Source organism: Xenopus laevis, chromosome 6S (genome assembly GCF_017654675.1).
Source record: "Xenopus laevis strain J_2021 chromosome 6S, Xenopus_laevis_v10.1, whole genome shotgun sequence".
Lineage (NCBI taxonomy): Eukaryota > Metazoa > Chordata > Amphibia > Anura > Pipidae > Xenopus > Xenopus laevis.
The window spans coordinates 1,937,745-1,960,785 of NC_054382.1; the positions used below are offsets into that span (position 1 = coordinate 1,937,745).

The following is a 23,041-nucleotide window of genomic DNA, read 5'->3' on the forward strand; positions in this document are numbered from 1 at the left end:
CTTCCTCCACTGTTTCCAAACTGACCAGAAGGTGGCGCTGTTGTTACAAAATTCATTAGTATTAACACTACATGTGTCCCATAATATATTATCTTAATATCTAATAAACAACATGTAAATTGCAAAAGTGCTTAAAATAGCCCCTCATCAATTTTATTAGCTTGTTTTAAAGGTTTACTAGTTGGGCATTGGAGAGTCAGTGGTGAGACAATGGCTTACACCAGGATTGATTCTGAAGACTCTGTTTGCCCCCCCCCCCACTAGTGCATTAGTGAAAATGTGCCCCTAATTGTGAAACTCACGTGTGATTATGTGCAGCGGAGCTCAGGGGCGTCATCTTTTGCATCTTCGGTTTTTTTTGGCTCCTCTTCCCTTCGGCCATTTATGGTTACAGGTCTCCTATACCATCCCAAGCAGCACTATTCTGTTCATTTACACTACACTATTACACTACACTATTACACTACACATGGGGAAAACAACCAACTTATCATCATCGGGTGCCATCAGCTGCTGGGGTGGTACAGTAAGCGCCACTATTCAAGCACTGGAACATCACTCCCTGGAGTAAAGAGTCAGGTCTTCACCCCATCTGCTGTTCAAAATGTCACTCTGGGCGTGTTGAGCAAAATGCCCCAACCTGCCCTGGGCACTCGCAAAGTGGAGTGCAAGCACAGGGAGTAGTGAAGTGCAAGCACAGGGAGTAGCGAAGTTGAGTGCAAGCATAGGGAGTAGTGAAGTGGAAGCACAGGGAGTAGTAAAGTGGAAGCACAGGGAGTAGTAAAGTGGAAGCACAGGGAGTAGTAAAGTGGAAGCACAGGGAGTAGTAAAGTGGAAGCACAGGCAGTAGCGAAGTGGAGTGCGAGCACAGGGAGTAGCGAAGTGGAGTGCGAGCACAGGGAGTAGCGAAGTGGAGTGCGAGCACAGGGAGTAGCGAAGTGGAAACACAGGGAGTAGCGAAGTGGAGTGCGAGCACAGGGAGTAGCGAAGTGGAGTGCGAGCACAGGGAGTAGCGAAGTGGAGTGCGAGCACAGGGAGTAGCGAAGTGGAGTGCGAGCACAGGGAGTAGCGAAGTGGAGTGCGAGCACAGGGAGTAGCGAAGTGGAGTGCGAGCACAGGGAGTAGCGAAGTGGAGTGCGAGCACAGGGAGTATGACAGGGGGCCAAATGCAAGCACCTACAGAACTCAGTTACTAAACTGGGAGTGGAAGAATATGATTGGTCAGCAGAAAGCCCTGTTTAACTGGAACACCAACTGTGAGCCAGGTCTGACCCCCAAATCAGTTCCCAACCTTACTAATGCTCCTGGGGACGAAAGGGAGCAAATCCCTCCAGCCATGTTCCAACATCTAGTGGAAACATACCCAGAAGAGTAGGGGCAGGGGGAGGAGTAACCATATTAAAGGAACAGTAACACCAACAAAACTAATCAAGTAATTAAAATATAATCTACTGCAGTGGTAAAAGTTATGTTTTTGCTTCAGAAACTCTACTATAGTTCAAATAAACAAGCTGCTGTGTAGCCATGGGGGCAGCCATTCAAGCACAGGATACACAGTAGATAACAGATAAGTACTACTATAGTTTATATAAACAAGCTGCTGTGTAGCCATGGGGGCAGCCATTCAAGCACAGGATACACAGTAGATAACAGATAAGTACTACTATAGTTTTTATAAGTACTACTATAGTTTATATAAACAAGCTGCTGTGTAGCCATGGGGGCAGCCATTTAAGCACAGGATACACAGTAGAAAACCGATAAGTACTACTGTAGTTTATATAAACAAGCTGCTGTGTAGCCATGGGGCAGCCATTCAAGATGAAAAAAGGCACAGGCTACACAGCAGATAACAGATAAAACACCATTGTATTGTATAGGGCTTATCTGTTATCTGCTATGTAACCTGTGCCTTTTCTCCAGGTTGAATGGCTGGCCCAAAAGTTACACGGCATCTGGTTTATATAAACTATAGCAAAGTTTCTAAAGCAAACACAGAACTTTTCACAGTGCTACGCAATATGTTGGCGCTATATAAATACATGTTAATAATAATAACTTTTACCAGTGTAGTACATTACTTACTTGATGGGATTATAAATGCCAATATTCTCTATTAAATGAGGGTCACTTTTTTTTTTTAATCCTGTCTGCTGTTCTTTTCTAACACTCCAATTTAACAGAGATGGTTGTGCGCCTCTGGTTGGGTTGGGCTCAGCACTGTGAGGGTGTGCCTTTCTACGTACCTCCACCATGGCCCAGTCATTTCATCATCATGGCGCCCAGCAGGGAAGTCAGGTCCAGCTTGGCAAGCAGTAAGATATCAACAGGTTGCCCTAAATAAAGTCACTTATAATAGCCCACTGTCACCCATGGATCCATGAAGGTCATTCTGGTGTGTTCCGGACCCTGTGCTGATACACTGCTTCAACTTGAAGCCTTTTTATCCCATTCTGTGCCTTCCTTGTCTGTTTCAGGGCTACCTATAATTCTTGCACCTTTAGTGAAATTTGTTCCAGTTTTCAGGCACCTGTCCTACCCATGTCCCACATCTGTTGATCCTCACTCTTCAGTGAGAGCCAGGCCACATATTAGTGTAGCCCAATACAATACTGGTCTAGCATGCTACTTCCTGGATCAACCCAACCCAATCAGTCTACTGACCCCCCCCCCCTCCACTTGCTCCTTTGTGCTTTAGTCTTTAGTGCACCTCTTACCACCAGTGATCTAGACGTGGCCTCCTCTGCTTTCCCTCAGTCCCAGCCCTCAAAGCAGTTTCTGATAGTACTAAGTGGTCCCTGGTTCTAAAAGTTCATACAAATACAATACCTATCTTCCCAGCCTCTCCAAGTGTCCCGCCTGGTGTTTGGAAAAGAGGTCAGTACCTCTCCGATAATACAGTATAAGAAGAATTACCAAATACTCAAAGGCATGTGAAGCGGGAGAACTCACCTTATACTGTCGTAAGAAATATACGATTTAAATGTTTTTAATTCTGCACATTGATTGTCACTAATTGGCTAATTAACGAGAGTATATGGATTTGTGGGAGGACGCTAATCCGTATGTCTGACGAAGGGGTCCGCCCCCAAAACGTTACATCACTGACGTGAATAAACACGCAGGGGTTCGCCCCGCTTCACATGCCTTCGAGTGTTTGGTAATTCTTCTTACCCTGGTTCTGACAGACACACTTCTTCAGGCTGAGATACTATTTACATTCCTTCTCCAACCTATAAAAGGATCTTAATGTGGCCCACCTCTCCTCCAATGGGAACTCCTGCACAGGGCAATCGTTGTCATGAAAGGCAAAAGGATTTTGTTGCCCTGGTGTTTTCTAGTGGCACATAAAACACTCTCACTGTCATTTACTAAACATCCTGTTACAAATTCTCCCCCCACTTTCGAGACTCAGGGATCCATTCATTTTCCTGGATGTTTTATTGTAACTATATACACATTTATATATGAGAATTATCTGTATTTTCAATGGATAGAATGTTTCAGGCATTCAGCAAAAGCAAAGTCAATGAAATGTATAGATGGATAGAATACACAGATATCAGTCGTTACGTGACTGGCAGAACTTTAGGAGATCTTTGTTCTGCATTTTTCCGTCTCTCCGCTGGGTTAGGAAGTCAGCCACCGCCGCTACCCAAAACACTTTTCCCCATACACGTACTTGACCACGTCTTTCAGTATAGTGAATATAAAATCACAACGTTCTATGTCATAAACTGGTTTCACTCTCCAGTCCTTCTTTAACTGGCTAAATTCCACCCTGGGATAGTCCTCCCTTAGCGCTTCTTCGTCTTTTTCATTAGCCAAGATGGCCAGCTGGTAATGGACATTCCTATTGTGGTCTAGTGAGGCTAGTTGAGTGCGTGCAATTAGGGAACCCCTGGAGAAGTGGTTTTGCTTTGGGCAGTACTTAAGGGTATTAGTGCGGAACACATCGAGCTCCCCAGTGTGACAAATATTCACCAACTTTGGAAGATCTTTGTTGATGTTCTGACTCAGTACAATCTCTCTCAGTTTTCTATAAGCTCTTGAATCTTTCCTTAGGAACAATCTTGCAGCGTCGTCCTCCTCTGGCGCATGTTCACATCCATGATAAAGGGCACCTGTCTTCCAGTTATGTACCCCAATCACATGATATATTAGCGAGTTCCACTTTTCCATCATAAGTTCGGTGTTGCCTTTGCATGATCTAACCGCCCACCATAAATGGTTTCTCACGGGGGCGCTCCACTCTGAAAGCTCAGAACAGTTTCTCTTTTTGCTGGCGGCAGCCACTCTTTTACCAATGGACTTCCCATAGCGCCAGACATCAAACTCATGTAGGATGTTGGCATAATTCTCTTCCATCAGGTTCTTTATCCAGGGCTGACGTTCTGTACAGACAAGCTGAACATTTAAGTTGCGGTGCAGCACTTCGTCCAAGGCACTTTGAAATGTGTTCCTCTCTATTACAAGAGAAGATGTTTCAGGTGATGACTGCTCCACCTTAAAACCCACAATCTTCTTTGAGGTGGCCTCCATAAATGTGTAAACACAGCTCTTTTCCTCGCTGAGACAATTTCTATCAGCAACAACGGATAACGGTTTCTTCCCCAACTCTTTTATCACTTTGTCCTGCTCCGATTTCCAGTGGTGATTAATGGTCGGAAACAGGAAGAGTCTTTGGTGACGATAATGTGTTGATTTTCCGACCTGTCTGAGCCCCAGAATTTTATTCATGTAACTCACTTTGCTGTAATTGGAGCCGCTTAAGACAACAGCGGCTGACATCAAAACATCACCAATCGGCATGTGACCCTTTTTGGGTTGACTGTCCCAAAGATGAAATGAATGTCCGTTAGTGCAAACAGCATCTACACTGAGGAAAGATCCTGTAATTTTCTTCCTAATATTCTTAATGGCCGCTGGACAGTTCTTCCCTCCCCTGCACCGAGAGCCCATGAGAAGCTTATCCAGACAAGACTCAAATACAAGAAATTTGTTCTCATCGACCTCATCTTTGTTTCCAAAATCCAGCATACACTCTGAATCGACTGTAGACTCCACTTCATATTCATCATCAGCAACAACATTGGACTTGTCTATGCTTTGAACTAAAGGCTCATATGTCAGGTCCATGAGTTCTGTAGCCCCGCCCTCGTGCATCTGTTCTCCCTTATTATGAATGTAATCGTACTCTTCTTCCTCTATCATTCTCAGACAGGTTGGACCCATCTCCATAGCCGGTCTGTTATAGCTGCTTTTCAAGCTTGGAGAGTGCATCGGAGTGGCAGCTGAGTGTAGCAGACTTGATAATGATGACATTTTTGGGACTGGGTAGTGACCCGTGAGGAGTTTACACTGCAAACCCTTATTTTTCTGAAAAATCATCTTTTGCGTGGCGACACTCTTCTTACCAAATTTACTAAACGTATTAGTCGACACACTCTTTTTCCTATAGAAATAATCCGTATTCATGTCGGTGTCAACAAATATTGCGCTTTTTGGAACAGGTTTTTTGCAATGAGCACAAGAAGGTGGTTGTAGTCCAGATTTTTCTTCTATCGATGGATTTGATTGCGAGGGATTTCCTGCAGCTATCCAAGTTGGATCTGGAGGAGCAGTTTCCGAGCGAGGTGATGTTAACGAAGCTGATGAATGAGCCACAAAGACATCTGCTGGTGTGGGTGGCGTCTGGAGCAGAGATGAGTTTAGGGAACATGGAGTATGAGCAATGGGCAGTACTGAAGATATAGACTGCAAGTCCTGTTCCGTCTCTGCATCTTTGCCCTTTTTCTTTTTAAATCTTTGCGCATTCAAAATTGCCAACTCAGGCGAGGAGATTTCAGGGAAGAGTGTTGGCACCGCCTCCCTTTTCAAAACTCGTTTGGTGCCCTTGAACGTGTAACTATCCGGGGTGAAATGTTCCGAGCACAGGCGGAATGTGTCGCTTTTTTTCCTTTCTAAAATTTTAAGTGCCATCTCGTTGATGTCTCCGAAATTCTGTGGAATGTGCTGGAGCCAGTTCTTTATGAGGGTGAGACTTCCGGGGAAAACATGAAGGACGACGTGCGGAAATTGCTTCTTCCGCTTGCAGCTGTGCGAACATCCATTCACTATGCAGGTCGGCATCTTTTATCCCTTTAACACATAGAAATTTGAGGGGAATTAAAACGGTTTAATATCAACTAAAAAATTACAGTCTGAATAATCTATTAAGGACCAAGAACAATAAATTCACAGTTGGATTGCCAATATGTTAGACACTCCTCGGGGTATTCAGTCTCAGAGTTTTTACCCCCGCTGGTGCTCCTTTCCCTCTACTCATGCACTATAGTACTTTACTACCACCCTGGTTTATTTGGCATTCAATGTGCTTTAATACGGAAGGGTACAAGGATATTTAGGGAGATGGCTTTTCTACCAGTCTATTGGCTTTTAAGTACAAGACCAAAATAATATCCTTTGCAAATTCCCCTTCTGACCAAGGGAAAGAGAACAGCCTATGAGCAGAAGGAACAGTGAATTGGAATTCTGTATCCAAATAACTATATAAGGGGACTAGACACATTAACCCAATGCAGTTCAATGCAGCCTGATTTAGTTAAAGGACAAATTATCCCATATTTTTCTGATTAGCAGATTTTCTGATGGTGGATTTTTTCGATTGCTGATAGTAATACAGTGGCCAGACCAAAACCATGAGATACTGCTGCAACACGTCGCAAGAGAACTGCACAGAGAGGGGCTCCTGTTGCATGATAACTGCAGTGTAATAGGCCACCATGATAATGAATGGAAATTGCAAAAGTGATCAGAAGAGCAATTTCTCATTAGAGTGATAGTGACAATCCATGGGAATGGGTCGGTATTGCTTTACATACAAAGCTTGGGGGGGACCCTATCGTTCAACTGGCTCTAATCAAACATTCTTCTGCAGTTGGTCCATTTGAAACCATAGAGGTTAGCTGTACATTTACATGACCAAAGAAGTACACTTCCAGGATTAAATCAGCACTGAATGAATATTATTATTAACAATTATTCATATAGCGCCAGCATATTTCGCATAGTAAATAAAGATCTGTCTGGATTATTGTCATTGTAGGAAAAAAAAAATTCCTACTGCAGGCAGCCGAGTTAGCAGAGTTGCCTGGTAACTGGGGTCAGTGACCCTGGCACATTATATGCACAGATAGCAAACTGGGTGTCCCCACCCCCTCCCAGTGTTCTCTGTGTCTATTCACTGCTGGGAGAGAAGGCTGGTTACAATTGTGCACAGGATATGAGCGTCAGGGGGAGGGGATGCCCATTGAAATTCCAGTCAGCAGTGTCCATACAAAATTGCTTTATGGGGTCACTGACCCTTATAACCAGTCAGCAGCAGCCTGCAGAGAGCACAGCAAATCCAGCCTCCCATCTATACTGCTACATGTAAACTTGTCTCCCACACCCACCCTCACACTATACATAATATTAGAGAAGGAATTAGAATCTCATTGATTTACCATTTATTTTATCTTATATACAATGTCTCACTCCCCTCCTCTTAGTCCTGCAGCAGGATTAACCCTCAGTCTCCCCTCTCTATCAGTCCCTGCAGCAGGATTAACCCCCAGTCTCCCCTCTCTATCAGTTCCCCCTCTCTATCAGTCCCTGCAGCAGGATTAAGCCCCAGTCTCCCCTCTCTATCAGTCCCTGCAGCAGGATTAAGCCCCAGTCTCCCCTCTCTATCAGTCCCTGCAGCAGGATTAACCCCCAGTCTCCCCTCTCTATCAGTCCCTGCAGCAGGATTAACCCCCAGTCTCCCCTCTCTATCAGTCCCTGCAGCAGGATTAACCCCCCAGTCTCCCCTCTCTATCAGTCCCTGCAGCAGGATTAAGCCCCAGTCTCCCCTCTCTATCAGTCCCTGCAGCAGGATTAAGCCCCAGTCCCACAGACAGTACAGGAGGAGGAGGAGGAGGAGGAGGAGGAGGAGGAGGAGGAGGAGGAGGGAAAATGACTTACCCAGTAGATGAGGCTGGAGATGTGAGTACAGGGGATGGGAATGTCAGGGACACAGTAGAAGGGAGTTACAGGGAGCAGAAGACAATTCCCAGTCTGTCTCTCAGTGAATCTCCTCAGATCACAATGTATGGAAGGGCGGGAATTACTTAATCTCCGCCCAATCAAGATGACGCGAACGTTACGAGTTCTGATGAGACTTTTGGACCAATAAGAGATTTGTCAACGCCTACTTCAAACGCGGCGCCATGTTGTTGGTGGGCAGATGATATTCCAGTACACAGGCCAGTGAGTCGGTGTGTGTTTATTTCCACAGCCCGTTACTGCAGTTCTCTGGTGTTGCCTCCAATCCCACTATAGACCTATAGATTAATCTGATTAAATTTGAGGCGTGTTGGGTTTGTGCTGTTCTCTCACTGCATCAAATAAAAGCAAAGAGCCGCCAGTGAGAGGAGTCGGTGAGTGACAGACTGAGGGTCAGTGCGAGTAGAGATATTAGTGGGGCGCCGCTTCCCTCACACCGGCCCAGTAGTTTTGCCTTGCGATGCCTGTGTCTCTGTTAGGCGCGGGGAGAAGATTCCACCAATCGCATTGCGACTGCCATGGCAACAAGCAGTTGTTACAGTGCCTGCGCCAATCAGAGGCGCTCAATGTGAAAGGGACGGGGCCATTAGTATTGGCGGGAGTCTGAGACTCTCCCGTTAGTCACAAATGGCGCCTGGTGGGATGTGGAGACGGCGCTGTTGCGTCACTAGGGGGCTGTGATGTCACAGGAGGGGCAGAATGGGGGACATTAGTCTTTGTGGAGTGGGCTGGGCCTTGTCTCTTAGGGGAAATACCGGGCCCTGCTCTGGGCATAGACTGGCTCTTTCCAAAGGGGAAAAAAAGGAAGAGACAGGGGTGAGTAAAGCTGGGAGTAAGGAAGAGACAGGGGTGAGTAAAGCTGGGAGTAAGGAAGAGACAGGGGTGAGTAAAGCCGGGAGTAAGGAAGAGACAGGGGTGAGTAAAGCTGGGAGTGAGGAAGAGACAGGGGTGAGTAAAGCCGGGAGTAAGGAAGAGACAGGGGTGAGTAAAGCTGGGAGTAAGGAAGAGACAGGGGCGAGTAAAGCTGGGAGTAAGGAAGAGACAGAGGTGAGTAAAGCTGGGAGTAAGGAAGAGACAGGGGTGAGTAAAGCCGGGAGTAAGGAAGAGACAGGGGTGAGTAAAGCCGGGAGTACGGAAGAGACAGGGGTGAGTAAAGCCGGGAGTAAGGAAGAGACAGGGGTGAGTAAAGCCGGGAGTACGGAAGAGACAGGCGTGAGTAAAGCCGGGAGTAAGGAAGAGACAGGGGTGAGTAAAGCTGGGAGTAAGGAAGAGACAGGGGTGAGTAAAGCTGGGAGTAAGGAAGAGACAGGGGTGAGTAAAACTGGGAGTAAGGAAGAGACAGGGGTGAGTAAAGTTGGGAGTAAGGAAGAGACAGGGGTGAGTAAAGCTGGGAGTAAGGAAGAGACAGGGGTGAGTAAAGCTGGGAGTAAGGAAGAGACAGAGGTGAGTAAAGCTGGGAGTAAGGAAGAGACAGGGGTGAGTAAAGCTGGAAATAAGGAAGAGACAGAGGTGAGTAAAGCTGGGAGTAAGGAAGAGACAGGGGTGAGTAAAGCTGGGAGTAAGGAAGAGACAGGGGTGAGTAAAGCCGGGAGTAAGGAAGAGACAGGGGTGAGTAAAGCCGGGAGTAAGGAAGAGACAGGGGTGAGTAAAGCCGGGAGTACGGAAGAGACAGGGGTGAGTAAAGCCGGGAGTAAGGAAGAGACAGGGGTGAGTAAAGCCGGGAGTACGGAAGAGACAGGGGTGAGTAAAGCTGGGAGTAATGAAGAGACAGGCGTGAGTAAAGCCGGGAGTAAGGAAGAGACAGGGGTGAGTAAAGCTGGGAGTAAGGAAGAGACAGGGGTGAGTAAAGCTGGGAGTAAGGAAGAGACAGGGGTGAGTAAAACTGGGAGTAAGGAAGAGACAGGGGTGAGTAAAGCTGGGAGTAAGGAAGAGACAGGGGTGAGTAAAGCTGGGAGTAAGGAAGAGACAGGGGTGAGTAAAGCTGGGAGTAAGGAAGAGACAGAGGTGAGTAAAGCTGGGAGTAAGGAAGAGACAGGGGTGAGTAAAGCTGGGAGTAAGGAAGAGACAGAGGTGAGTAAAGCTGGGAGTAAGGAAGAGACAGGGGTGAGTAAAGCTGGGAGTAAGGAAGAGACAGGGGTGAGTAAAGCTGGGAGTAAGGAACTGCCTTGGTATCATGAGGGATGCACCTCCGTCCTCCCCATGAAGTGTCAGCATTCTGGTACAACCCACACACTCAGGACCAATAAAGACACTTGCTCTCATTTCTCCTCAGAGATGTCGGTGTAAGGGCGCTGCCATTTTTTTGGTTGCAACGTTTTCCACTTCACAGAGATATATTTATTAACAACATACCTTAAAATGAAATCCGTGTTTGCTGGAGACACTGATACATAGAGTCTGTATTTACACCAATTTCCTCTGAAATGCTCCCTGTGTGTAAGTGTTAGTGTGACGCTCATGTGTATTGTGTGAGGAGAGTGTGTTGTACTGAGGGAGTCACTCGAGCAATGAGTAGCCACTGCCTGTGTCACATGTTACATCACTGATCACCAGACAAGGAGCATCATTACAGGCCTCCCATGTCCATTGATACCCCTGTTGTTAGTGCACCGACCCTTCCCTCCTATGGGGCCCAAGTGTTAGAGCTGGATGCGGCCATTGAACGTCTCTATTTTTGCTGATGAGACTAAATTGTGCAGAACTATAAGTTCCAGGCAGGATGCTGCCACTTTGCAGAGGGATTTCACTAAATTGGAAAACCTTTCAATTCATTTATGACAATTTGCAATTGTTTTTTTTATTTTTTACTATTTGTGGTTTTTGAGTTATTTTGAGTGTCCCAGTGCCACTGGCAGCCATGCACCCCAAGCCATCACACTGCCCCCCAAATGTTTTATACACAACTGTGCTATGCTTTGGATCATCAGCTCTTCCCAAGCCTTCTCCAGACTTATTTACTCTTGTCATCATTCTGCTAGAGCTTCATCTTGGTTTCATCTGTCCAAACAATGGTTTTCCACAACTGTGCGGCTTTTTTAGCAAAGTCCAATGTAGCCTTTGTATTGTTGATGCTTATGAGTGGCTTGTACCTTGCAGTGCCCCCTCTGTATTTACAGTACAAAAATTTCACCGGCACACAGGATAATGCAAGCAGGCTCGGCCTTGCTATGTGATTTATTGCAGCATGCAACGTTTCGGGGTTACCCCCTTTATCAAGCATACAAACACTAGTTGCACTACAGCATTTATAGGTGAAAACAATCACGTGATAGAAAGTGGGTGTATCCAATTACAAAATAAATTATTCAAATACTTAAAATCCAAATAAAGTGCAACAGCTGATATAAATATACAAGTTCGATAACAGTGAACAATTAGCATGTTAAAAGTGTAGTGGATATTAAAATTGTTAAAAAGTCCATAATAAAAAGTCCAATCCAAAAAGTGTCCAGAAAAAGGAAAAAAATGCATACAAAGTATCAAAGTGTACATACAAGGTCAAGATTGGCCCGACAAACAACGATACTTTACAGGAGCTGGAAAGAAAAATCGAGAAATTACATTAGGAGCTGCTACAGGTCAAGCTCCGCAAGTTCAGACGCGACACGCGGGACTACGAGACTGGAGAGGTATATACGTGGAGGGACAGCAGACGGGCCTATCGGCAACGCTACCAGTCCCCGGTTACTTCTTCAAAGAAATCGGTGGTGCAATCCACGGATTCGGAGCTCTCGTCGCCTGCCTCTTCTCAAGGTTCCGCGGTCTCTTTTTTAGAACAGGGCCGAAAAGGAGGTCGAGAAGGACCAGGAGGGGCCAAAGAAAAAATACCGTACAAACAAACCAGAGCGGGGAGGACATACCGCAGGTAAATCCTGTTATTAATCTTTCCGCATACGAACTGCAACCTAATGAACTTTCTGTACTTGATAAAGGACTTAATTTTATTCCTACCTTCACTGCACCTACTTTTTCCTTTGCCATAGATTTGTTCAAATTTGTTAGAACGTTGAAGCTAAAGGCATTTTTTGCAGGTAGGGAGTCTGAACAAAGAGATGAATTTATCGATAGATTTAAAGGTAAACTTGGTACTAGGAGTACATTCATTCCACCTGGTAACTTCTCTACTATTGATACCTTCGAGGCTATGGTAATGGTAGATGTCAGCAAACAACACCGTGTTAAAAACAATAATCAATTTGGTCTGCGCCAAAACATTTCCAAAATTGAGCGAGATGCCTTAAAATCTTTACAAACCAATGCTGACATTTTTAGTGCTGCTACAGCAGAATTCTGCACTGGAATCCATTTCTCAAAAGAGCAAACAGATTTTTTTTATATTCAATTTTGAAATCTGACATGGGGCTAGACATATTGTCAATTTCCCAGCTGCCCCTGGTCATGTGACTTGTGCCTGCACTTTAGGAGGGAACTGCTTTCTGGCAGGCTGCTGTTTTTCCTTCTCAATGTAATGTGTCTCAGTGGGACCTGGATTTAACTTGAGTGTTGTTCTTATATCTACCAGGCAGCTGTTATCTTGTGTTAGGGAGCTGCTATCTGGTTACCTTCCCATTGTTCTGTTGTTTGGCTGCTGGGGGGGGGGTGATATCACTCCAACTTGCAGTACAGCAGTAAAGAGTGATTGAAGTTTATCAGAGCACAAGTCACATGACATGGGGCAGCTGGGAAATTGACAATATGTCTAGCCCCATGTCAGATTTCAAAATGGAATATAAAAAATTCTGTTTGCTCTTTTGAGAAATGGATTTCAGTGCAGAATTCTGCTGGAGCAGCACTATTAACTCATTCATTTTGAAAAAAATGCTTTTTCCCATGACAGTATCCCTTTAAGGATGACTTTATTATTATTATTATTATTATTATTATTAACATGTATTTATATAGCGCCAACATATTGCGTAGACTTGTTTCACCTGCATGGAGAGCTCCTTTGTCCTCATGTCTGTTCCACATACACCCCCCCCCCCTCAAATCAACTCCAGGGCTTTTATCTGCTTCATTGATAATGAAATAATCAAGGAATTGCCCCACCTGCCCATGAAATAGACTTTCACTCAATTGTGAGTCAACACTTTTGAGCCCCTGAAATGAAGTGATTGTGTAAAAAAAGGCTTTAGTTCGTCACATTTTTATACAATCTTTTTGTTCAACCCACTGAATTAAAGCTGAAAGTCTGTAGTTCAACTGCATCTGAGTTGTTTCATTTCAAATTCATTGTGGTCATGTACAGAACCAAAATTAGAAAAATGTTGTCGCTGTCCAAAGGTTTATGGACGTAACTGTATAACAGTTGGTTGGTAGGCACTGATTTGAATGAGAGGCCTAAATAGAAAGAGGAGGAATAAAAAGTAGCAATAACAATACATTTGTAGCCTTACAGAGCATTTGTTTTTTTAGATGGGGTCAGTGACCCCCAGTTCAAAGCTTGTACAGCGTCAGAAGAATACATTGAAACCTTGATAAGGATCTGGGGCTATTTGTGGAAAACAAGCCATGGAACTCTAGGCAGTGCCACTTAGTGGTTAAATTATGAGGGGAGACTGACAAGGTTGGGGTTGTTTTCTCTGGGGGAAAAAAGGCGCTTGTGAGGGGACATGATTAGACTTTACAAGTACATTAGAGGACATTATAGACAAATAGCAGGGGACCTTTTTACCCATAAAGAGAATCACGTACCAGAGGCCTCCCCTTCAGACTAGAGGAAAAGAAGTTTCATTTAAAGGAACAGAGTAGGGGGTTCATCACAGTGAGGACAGTGAGGTTGGGGAATGCACTGCCGGGTGATGATTCAGTTAATGACTATAAGAGGGACTTGGATGATTTCTTGGACAGACATAATACAAAGGCTATTGTGATACTAAACTCTATAGTTAGTATAGATATGGGTATATAGAATTTATGTGACAGTAGGGAGGGGTGTGTGTATGGGGCTGGGTTTTCATTTGGAGGGGTTGGACTTGATGGACTTTGTCTTCTTTTTAACCGATTTAACTATGTAACTTCGCACCAAATTGGCAGAGAATAAGGGATCCTCCATAGGCAGAACCCAAAACGGGCCTCATTTAGGGAGGGTAAGCAATGCCCTGGGTCCTGGGGGTAAATCCTGTTGGATGCACTAAATGTCATTTCAAAACTGTCACTTTAGTAAAGTGTATTACATCCTAAGCGAAGTTCCTGCCATGAGGTAAATAACAACCCATTGTGGGCAATTAAATTCTCTTATTCTCTGCTGACGTTTGGTGTGAATTTACATAGGGCACCTGTTGGTCAAAAATATTATCCCCAACCTGGTAATAGTAGTTTTTAAATTGCCCCCTCCAATGATAGCCAACCCCATTGAGAGGGAACTCATGCACGTAATGAGTGAACGCTGCAACTTGCTCATTATGCACATGTGTGTGACGTCAGAAGCGCATTTGCTCCCTCCCGGTGTGGGTGGCCTTGCGCTGGTGGGGGGCAAGAAAAACTACTTTGAACCCAACTGGAGTGTGGCTCCATTAGCCTACACCTTTGGGATATTTTTGACCAACATGTGTTCTCTAAATTGGGTTAAAAAAAGTCCAAGTTCAACCCCTCCAAAAGAAACCTGACATCCATCCATCCATACACTCACATGAACTATATATACTCATATCTATCTATAGCAATACTCAAGGCATGTATTTTACAGGTCAATAATCCAGTGCCTTGTGTTTAAAGCTGATACTGATCCACCATCTGCCACGTTGTTGGTGGGCTAGGCTTAGTTATGTGTGGTCTGTATTATTATTATTGGAAGAAATGGATCAGGCTTCAGTTTGCAGACAGCAATCAAGGAACACGGTCCCTCAGGCAGTTCCCTGAGAAGCTGGGGGGCAGGAACAGGGGTGATACAGGGCTAGAACCATAGAGCAGATGAATCCCAGAGTGACAATGTAGTCTTGCATGTGCATCTCAACTACAGGGTGCCAGACACTCTTATCCTCCCATACAAACATATGCCAACAAGTATGGCCCAACATAAGATATATAGGAGGCTCACAAACCTGAAGATTCTGTAGTTGAAGCCAAAAGGAGAGAAGTAGTGGGCTCACCAGTAGGCCTGCAGATCCCACCAACATGCTACCTATAGAGGAGGGTCGTCAGGCAAACTCTTCACTAGGTTCCCCCTGCTCATGACCACCTAAGCCTTCTCCAATGAAAAAGCCACAGGGGGGGGGGATTGGTGTCTTCCCCTGTATGACATCACCTCTGATGCCACCACATGGGATAGGGCAATACAGGTTCTGAAGCCCCTTCGGAACATCAAGCCGGGTTGAGCCAAGGATGAAAAAGGGCAAGTTTGGAAAGTTTCAGCCTGTGTATCACTGGAGAAAAGCACAAGAAGGCAAATGGAACATTAGGGCTGGTTAGGGTTCTCTAGTGGTTAACGCAGAGAGTAGGGGCACGCAAGGAACTTGGGGCAAGAGCTGGAGCTCCCACTAGAGGCCACAGTAGCAAACAGCAGGACAACAGCTCCAAGGTTGAGTTGCAATTTACAGATACAACACTCACATTTATAGCAGATCTACTTCATTTTATTGATATCTCTAAGCACCAACATATATTGTAGAGTCGTACAACCAGAGCAGGGCCTATATAGTACAATCAAGTACAGTCCCAAATGAGTGGTATACAGGCCCCTGCTCACCAGAGCTTACAATCTAGGACTGAATTCAGTCTAATATAGAAATGTCTAATCTAATAGAGTTAACAGTTATGCCTTCCATGACAAAGTTCTGGAAGTGTTAGAGCTGTGCCACAGTGGATGCCAAAACTCAATGGGTTTTAGCAAGTGCCATCATTAGCCCAATGGAAAAATGAGCCAATGGGAAGCGAGCCTGGTCAAACATTTATATGCACGCCATGATCCCTTATCAAGTGCAAAATGTTGGCCACTTACCCCTTGCATATGTTGGTCCACTATGAGTCTGCCTAAAGCCGGCCATACATGTTGACTTCAACAAACAAGTGGGTCTCTGCCTGATTGGGCTATCAATGCTCTGAGCCAGATGGGCCTGATCCAATCGTTAGGCTATGGGCCAATGATCAGATCAAAATGGCGGCCCACAGAGACCCAGTTGATAAGGAGTCTACTGTTTGATGGGTTCTCCCCCAACAGGATTTACATACCTGCCCATTAGATATCTTCCTATCAGGGGATATGGGTTGACCAGGCCACTTTGAGGTATTTTAAAGGGAAATATTATTTAAAGCAGCACAAGATGTAACATTTAAAGGGATACTGTCATGGAAAAACATGCTTTTTTCAAAACGCATCAGTTAATAGTGCTCTGCACTGAAATCCAATTCTCAAAAGATTTTTTCATATTCAATTTTGAAATCTGACATGGGGCTAGACATATTGTCAGTTTCCCAGCTGCCCCCAGTGATGTGACTTGTGCCTGCACTTTAGGCTAGAACTACTTTCTGGCAGGCTGTTATGTCTCCTACTCAATATAACTGAATCAGTCTCAGTGGGACTTGGGATTTTACTATTGAGTGTTGTTCATAGATCTGCCAGGCAGCTGTTATCTTGTGTTAGGGAGCTGCTATCTGGTTACCTTCCCATTGTTCTGTTGTTCGGGTGCTGGGGTCATATCAGTCCAACTTGCAGTAAAGCAATAAATAGTGACTGAAGTCTATCAGAGCACAAGTCACATGACTGGGGCAGCTGGGAAACTGACAATATGTCTAGCCCCATGTCAGATTTCAAAATTGAATATAAAAAAATCTGTTTGCTCTTTTGAGAATTGGATTTCAGTGCAGAATTCTGCTGGAGCAGCACTATTAACTGACGTGTTTTGGAAAAAAAAAACATATTTTCCCATGACAGTATCCCTTTAGAGAAACATTTCTTCCATATCTACGTATATCTATCTTGGAGTTTGGGCAGATGGGGGGAAACATTGGCAAGTGCCACAGGTGTCCCATCAGTACTACATGGATGGCCCAACTGATCAATCGTCCACATAATCCCACCTAAATCTGACCTTCCAGTACCCAGATATTCCAAGGTGACAGGGGCCTGGTGGTATGGCAGCTAAAGCTCAGCTTCCAGGCATCACATGAAATCCCCTTTTGAGGGCAAAGTTTGGCCAGGCCTCCCATAGCTTGCATCAAGGTTACAGAAACGTTGCTTTAACCGACTTTCAGCCACAATTCCAAGTGACCCCCAGGCTGGTCTTCCATTGTAGAGTAAATAAGAGGTCTCCTTAAATTTCACCCTTATTGGACTTCACGCTGTGCCCCAAGCCACTTCTTCCCTGGGGTGGAACCCAAAAGTCTGGCAACCACTGATGCAGGATTTAATTAAAGGGTAACTTAAGGCTTCAGCTAACTAATGTTCCTCATGACATAGATGTTCTCTTGTGGTGGGCTAACGTTGTGTCCATACCGCAGCTCTATGACAATGCAACACCACTGCCCTGTAAGTATCAGGGAATTACCAACACACAAGGACCTTATGCCTCTACCCAACTATTAATATATATATAAGCAATATGTCACCAAATCCCAAAACTGAACCCCCGGGCACGATTGACTCACACAAGGTGGATCAGCACCCTCCGACCCATGGCAGCTGGCAGTTCTTGATTGGCCAAAACAAAAAATCTTATTCTTTAGTACCGACTGACTTTCATTAACGGTTCCCTACCACCTTGGCACAGTGTGATCTCTTTCCCTTTAAACATAATAGATTTAAAGCCTTCATGAATTCATCATTTGCATGGCTAGCATTAAAGGCACCTTACCCATATACATACAATGGGGGTGGGGCTAGGTATTCGTAAAGAAATAAAATACATTAGTATGACAAGTGGGTGGAGTTTAGAAATACACCTATCAGTTTTAAGAACAAAACCTACAGAAGAAGTTGCTCATAGATAGAAAGTCCCATCTAGAGGCAGACATCAGGAGAAGAGCTTTAATGTCCTGTATCCAATAGATTAAGAAAACAACATTTGCTCACGTGGGGGGTAAAAAGAAAAACATGGCGGCAAGAGAACATTTGATGAGCTCTATGCTTCCTATACCAGTGCCTTATAAAGGCAACTCTCCGATGAGACACGTGCAGCTTTTATCTCATGGGTGCTCTCACTGCACACTTAACGCAAGTGGGTTTTTTGGTGTCCTTGAAGGGTGCTCTTTTGAGAGAAGCATTTCCCACACTCCGCACACCTGAAAGGTTTCTCCCCTGTGTGAATTTTTTGGTGCCGGTCGAGGGTGCCCTTCTGGGAGAAACTTTTGCTGCATATCGCGCATGTGAATGGTTTCTCCCCTGTGTGAATGGTCTGGTGCCTCTGCAGGCTGCTCTTTAAACTGAAACCCTTCCCACACTCCGTGCATATGAAAGGTTTTAGCCCCGTATGCCTGTTCATGTGCCTCAGGAGCAGGTACTTTTGAGAAAACCTTTCCCAGCATTCAGTGCATGCAAACGGCCTGTCGTCACTATGAATCCGCTCGTGCGCCAGGAGACTGCTCTTCTGATAGAAGCTTTTGCCACATTCAGCGCATATGAACGGTTTCTCTCCTGTGTGAGTCCTTCTGTGCGACTGAAGAAGGTTTTTCCGGGAGAAGCTTTTGCCACAGTCTGTGCAGGTGAATGGTTTCTCCCCGGTGTGAATTTTCTCATGATTAAGAAGTTCGTTCTTTGTAGAGAAGCATTTCCCGCACTCCATGCACCCAAAAGGTTTCAGGCCCGTGTGCAGCTTCTGGTGGCTGAGGAGGTTGCTCTTCTGACAGAACCGTTTCCCACATTCTTTACAGGCAAACGGCCTCTCTCCGGTGTGAATTTTTTGGTGTTTATGAAAGTTGCTCCTGTTGGAGAAGCTTTTCCCACATTCCACACAAGTGAATGGTTTCTCCCCCGTATGAATCCTCTTGTGCGTCAAAAGGTCATTCTTTTGGCAAAAGTTTTTCCCACAGTCGACGCAGATAAATGGTTTCTCCCCTGTGTGGATTTTCTGGTGCGTAAGGAGACTGCTATTTCCGGAGAAGCCCTTACCGCACATTGTACATGAGAAAGGTTTATCCCTGGTGTGAATGGCCTGGTGTCTTTGGAGAGTGCTCCTTAAATTAAACACCTTCTCACATTCTGTACAAGAGAAGCGTTTCACGCCGGTGTGAATATTCATGTGAATCAGAAGCTGGTACTTCTGGGGAAATCGCTTCCAACATTCTGTGCAGGTGAAGGGTTTCTCCCCGGTGTGAATCCTCATGTGTGATATAAGGTTGCTCTTTATGGAAAACCTTCTGCCGCATTCCACGCATGCGAATGGCTTCTCCCCCGTGTGAATCCTCTTGTGCGCCAGGAGATTGTTCTTCTGAGAGAAGCTCTTCCCACATTCCGTACAGGTGAAGGGTTTCTCCCCGGTGTGAACCTTATAATGTTTGCGAAGTTCGTTCTTTATGGGGAAACATTTGCCACATTCCCTGCATTTGAAAACTCTCTCGCCGGAGTGGATTTTGATGTGATTTTGGAGGCTGCTCCTGAAAGCGAAGCTTCTCCCACATTCTCTGCAGATGAAGAGCTTCTCCCCGGTGTGAATCCTCTTGGATCTCTTAAAGCTGGTTTTCTGACCAATGTTTTTATGGCCAAAAGGTTTCAACCCTGAGTGAATTCTCTGTGTTTTGTGCAGTGGGTTCTCTATATATAAAGTTTTACTGCATTCCGTATCCAAAGAACTAGCAGGAGCACTGTACTCGGGAACCTCTGAATTCCAGTGTCCGAGCCATGTCTTGGAAATGTCCCAGGTCAGTTCACCATTCAACGATTGATCTGATAAAAGAAAACAAATATTAACAGGGAGCTAGACACGGCACAGATCTAAAGGCAATCATACACGGGCCAACAGCATTCGTTATCCGACCAGTCGGTCTGTGGGCTCAACAGAATGAGAACGTATGATGGACCGGACCTGACTCTGTATGGAAATATTTCTAATGATCCAATAGGAACAGCAGGGAACCTTGGCACAAACTGTTTTCTTGGTGTGTGAGGCCAGTGTTAGAGTTAATTAACAACTTACCCCCATAAGTGAGTGACCCTGTAGAGATTTCAGTTGAGTTCAGAAGATCTTCAGGGTCCAGTTCTTCTTCCTTTATCTTTATCTGTAATATTTCTGGTTGTGTCTCTGGGGAAGCTAGGAGTAAGGAAGAGACAGGGGTGAGTAAGGAAGAGACAGGGGTGAGTAAGGAAGAGACAGGGGTGAGTAAAGCTGGGAGTAAGAAAGAGACAGGGGTGAGTAAAGCTGGGAGTAAGGAAGAGACAGGGGAGAGTAAAGCTGGGAGTAAGGAAGAGACAGGGGTGAGTAAAGCTGGGAGTAAGGAAGAGACAGGGGTGAGTAAAGCTGGGAGTAAGGAAGAGACAGAGGTGAGTAAAGCTGGGAGTAAGGAAGAGACAGGGGTGAGTAAAGCTGGGAGAAAGGAAGAGACAGAGGTGAGTAAAGCTGGGAGTAAGGAAGAGACAGGGGTGAGTAAAGCTGGGAGTAAGGAAGAGACGGGTGAGTAAAGAAGGGAGTAAGGAAGAGACAGGGGTGAGTAAAGCTGGGAGTAAGGAAGAGACAGGGATGAGTAAAGATAGGAGTAAGGAAGAGACAGGGGTGAGTAAAGCTGGGAGTAAGGAAGAGACAGGGATGAGTAAAGATAGGAGTAAGGAAGAGACACGGGTGAGTAAAGCTGGGAGTAAGGAAGAGACAGGGATGAGTAAAGATAGGAGTAAGGAAGAGACAGAGGTGAGTAAAGCTGGGAGTAAGGAAGTGCCTTGGTATCTTATTAATAGAGAAACGTTACTCACCGGCCCCAGGAACGGGATCCATTTCCCTCTTTATTGTGTCCAGAGGATCCTCAGTGTCCGGCTCTTCATTCTCCCATTTCCCCTCTAACCTCCTTGTTTCCATCTCTGGAGAACCTGACAGCAAGGAACACAAACCCACCATATAAAGCTGCCTGTGGGGATCCCCCCTCTCATATCACTACAATAAATACATGTTGTACTGGGACCAGTTTATCCCCCAGTCCCACAGTCTCCCCTCTCTATCAGTCCCTGCAGCAGGATTAACCCCCAGTCTCCCCTCTCTATCAGTCCCTGCAGCAGGATTAACCCCCAGTCTCCCCTCTCTATCAGTCCCTGCAGCAGGATTAAGCCCCAGTCTCCCCTCTCTATCAGTGCCTGCAGCAGGATTAACCCCCAGTCTCCCCTCTCTATCAGTCCCTGCAGCAGGATTAACCCTCAGTCTCCCCTCTCTATCAGTCCCTGCAGCAGGATTAACCCCCAGTCTCCCCTCTCTATCAGTCCCTGCAGCAGGATTAACCCCCAGTCTCCCCTCTCTATCAGTCCCTGCAGCAGGATTAACCCCCAGTCTCCCCTCTCTATCAGTCCCTGCAGCAGATTAACCCCCAGTCTCCCCTCTCTATCAGTCCCTGCAGCAGGATTAACCCCCAGTCTCCCCTCTCTATCAGTCCCTGCAGCAGGATTAACCCCCAGTCTCCCCTCTCTATCAGTCCCTGCAGGCAGGATTAACCCCCAGTCTCCCCTCTCTATCAGTCCCTGCAGCAGGATTAACCCCCAGTCTCCCCTCTCTATCAGTCCCTGCAGCAGGATTAACCCCCAGTCTCCCCTCTCTATCAGTCCCTGCAGCAGGATTAACCCCCAGTCTCCCCTCTCTATCAGTCCCTGCAGCAGGATTAACCCCCAGTCTCCCCTCTCTATCAGTCCCTGCAGCAGGATTAACCCCCAGTCTCCCCTCTCTATCAGTCCCTGCAGCAGGATTAAGCCCCAGTCCCACAGACAGTACAGGAGGAGGAGGGAAAATGACTTACCCAGTAGATGAGGCTGGAGATGTGAGTACAGGGGATGGGAATGTCAGGGACACAGTAGAAGGGAGTTACAGGGAGCAGCAGGGGACAATTCCCAGTCTGTTTCTCAGTGAGTCCCTCACATTTCGGCTCTATCCGGCCAGTGTAGGGGAGGGAGCAGGTAAAATGATATATCAGACCCTCCCCCTAGGGAAGTCACCTCCGTCCTCACCAGATGATGTTGAAGACTTCAGGCCCCGCCCTCTGACTGAAGGCCAATGAAACGGTCTTCCCTTGTGAGCCATTTTATTTGTGGGCAGATTTGCCATTTCCAAGTTGTAGAGGCAGAGAAACCGACAAGTTTGTGGAAGCGGCGAGTGTCGTAACAATAAAGCCGTATAATCCCTGACCTGGGCTACCAGCTTCTCTGGGCTAAACCTCTGGCCGGCCATTCCCTGCACATTAACTGAATTACACAATGTTTTGTTCCTTTAAATATAACTGCCAACATTCTGGAAATAAAAGAGGGACAATAAAGTTGCCACACCCCCTAATAACCATGTCCATTTTACAAAATTTGGCAGGTTATGAAAGTTTGAACATATTTCTGTGTTTTTTTCAGTTATTACAGTTTTGCTAATGAAGGAGAATTGCCCTTTAAGATGTGAGTCTTCTCCCAAGGGACCTGTTATCTTATATTGTTACAATTACTTATTTGCTTATCTAGAAATTGTCACAAATGTATCTTATCTACTGCTCTGGCTGTTCTGGGCTCTCTGCCAAAAGCCAATTAAGTTAGAAACTTTGTTTCTGCCTGTTCAGTGCAGAGAAAGTTGGGACTTTTTAGAACAAACACTGGACTGCGGGTTGAGCTGTCAAAAGTGGGACTGTCCCTCTAAAAACAGGAGAGTTGGGAGGTATTCTTTAAAGGGATACTGTCATGGGCAAACATGTTTTTTTCAAAACACATCAGTTAATAGTGCTGCTCCAGCAGAATTCTGCACTGAAATCTTTTTTTCAAAAGAGCAAACAGATTTTGTTATATTTAATTTTGAAATCTGACATGGGGCTAGACATATTGTCAATTTCCCAGCTGCCCCAAGTCATGTGACTTGTG

The 23,041-nt window shown here is 45.5% G+C and overlaps 2 protein-coding genes across 3 annotated transcripts; both read right to left on the reverse strand.

Moving 5' to 3' along the window:
• Positions 1 to 3,426: 3,426 nt before the first annotated feature.
• LOC108695508 lies at positions 3,427 to 8,593 on the reverse strand. The gene is made up of 2 exons (XM_041568132.1): positions 8,008 to 8,593; positions 3,427 to 6,141 (listed from the first exon to the last, which is right to left on the reverse strand). The coding sequence occupies exon 2, from the start codon at positions 6,130 to 6,132 to the stop codon at positions 3,652 to 3,654; it is 2,481 nt and encodes an 826-aa protein (XP_041424066.1). The 5' UTR covers positions 6,133 to 6,141; positions 8,008 to 8,593; the 3' UTR covers positions 3,427 to 3,651.
• Positions 8,594 to 16,896: 8,303 nt separating this feature from the next.
• On the reverse strand, positions 16,897 to 22,171 carry LOC108719634 (gastrula zinc finger protein XlCGF26.1-like). 2 transcript variants are annotated; one of them, XM_041568142.1, is made up of 4 exons: positions 21,949 to 22,171; positions 20,924 to 21,037; positions 20,157 to 20,270; positions 16,897 to 19,906 (listed from the first exon to the last, which is right to left on the reverse strand). In XM_041568142.1, exons 2-4 carry the CDS (start codon positions 21,024 to 21,026, stop codon positions 18,234 to 18,236), a joined length of 1,890 nt encoding a protein of 629 aa, XP_041424076.1. In that variant the 5' UTR covers positions 21,027 to 21,037; positions 21,949 to 22,171; the 3' UTR covers positions 16,897 to 18,233. The 2 variants fall into 2 exon arrangements, with proteins under 2 accessions (XP_041424076.1, XP_041424075.1); XM_041568141.1 differs by lacking the exon at positions 21,949 to 22,171 and having other exon boundaries at positions 20,924 to 21,077.
• Between the last annotated feature and the right edge of the window lie 870 nt (positions 22,172 to 23,041).

Bases quoted from the DNA above. Each gene is read 5' to 3' on its own strand.
- LOC108695508 (XM_041568132.1), bottom strand. From the start codon at position 6,132: ATGCCGACCTGCATAGTGAATGGATGTTCGCACAGCTGCAAGCGGAAG.
- LOC108719634 (XM_041568141.1), bottom strand. From the start codon at position 21,065: ATGGTGGGTTTGTGTTCCTTGCTGTCAGGTTCTCCAGAGATGGAAACA. The intron at 20,271-20,923 runs GTGAGTAACGTT...CCTTACTCCTAG, and splicing joins GGATCCCGTTCCTGGGGCCG to CTTCCCCAGAGACACAACCA. The intron at 19,907-20,156 runs GTAAGTTGTTAA...TTCTTTTATCAG, and splicing joins AGGGTCACTCACTTATGGGG to ATCAATCGTTGAATGGTGAA.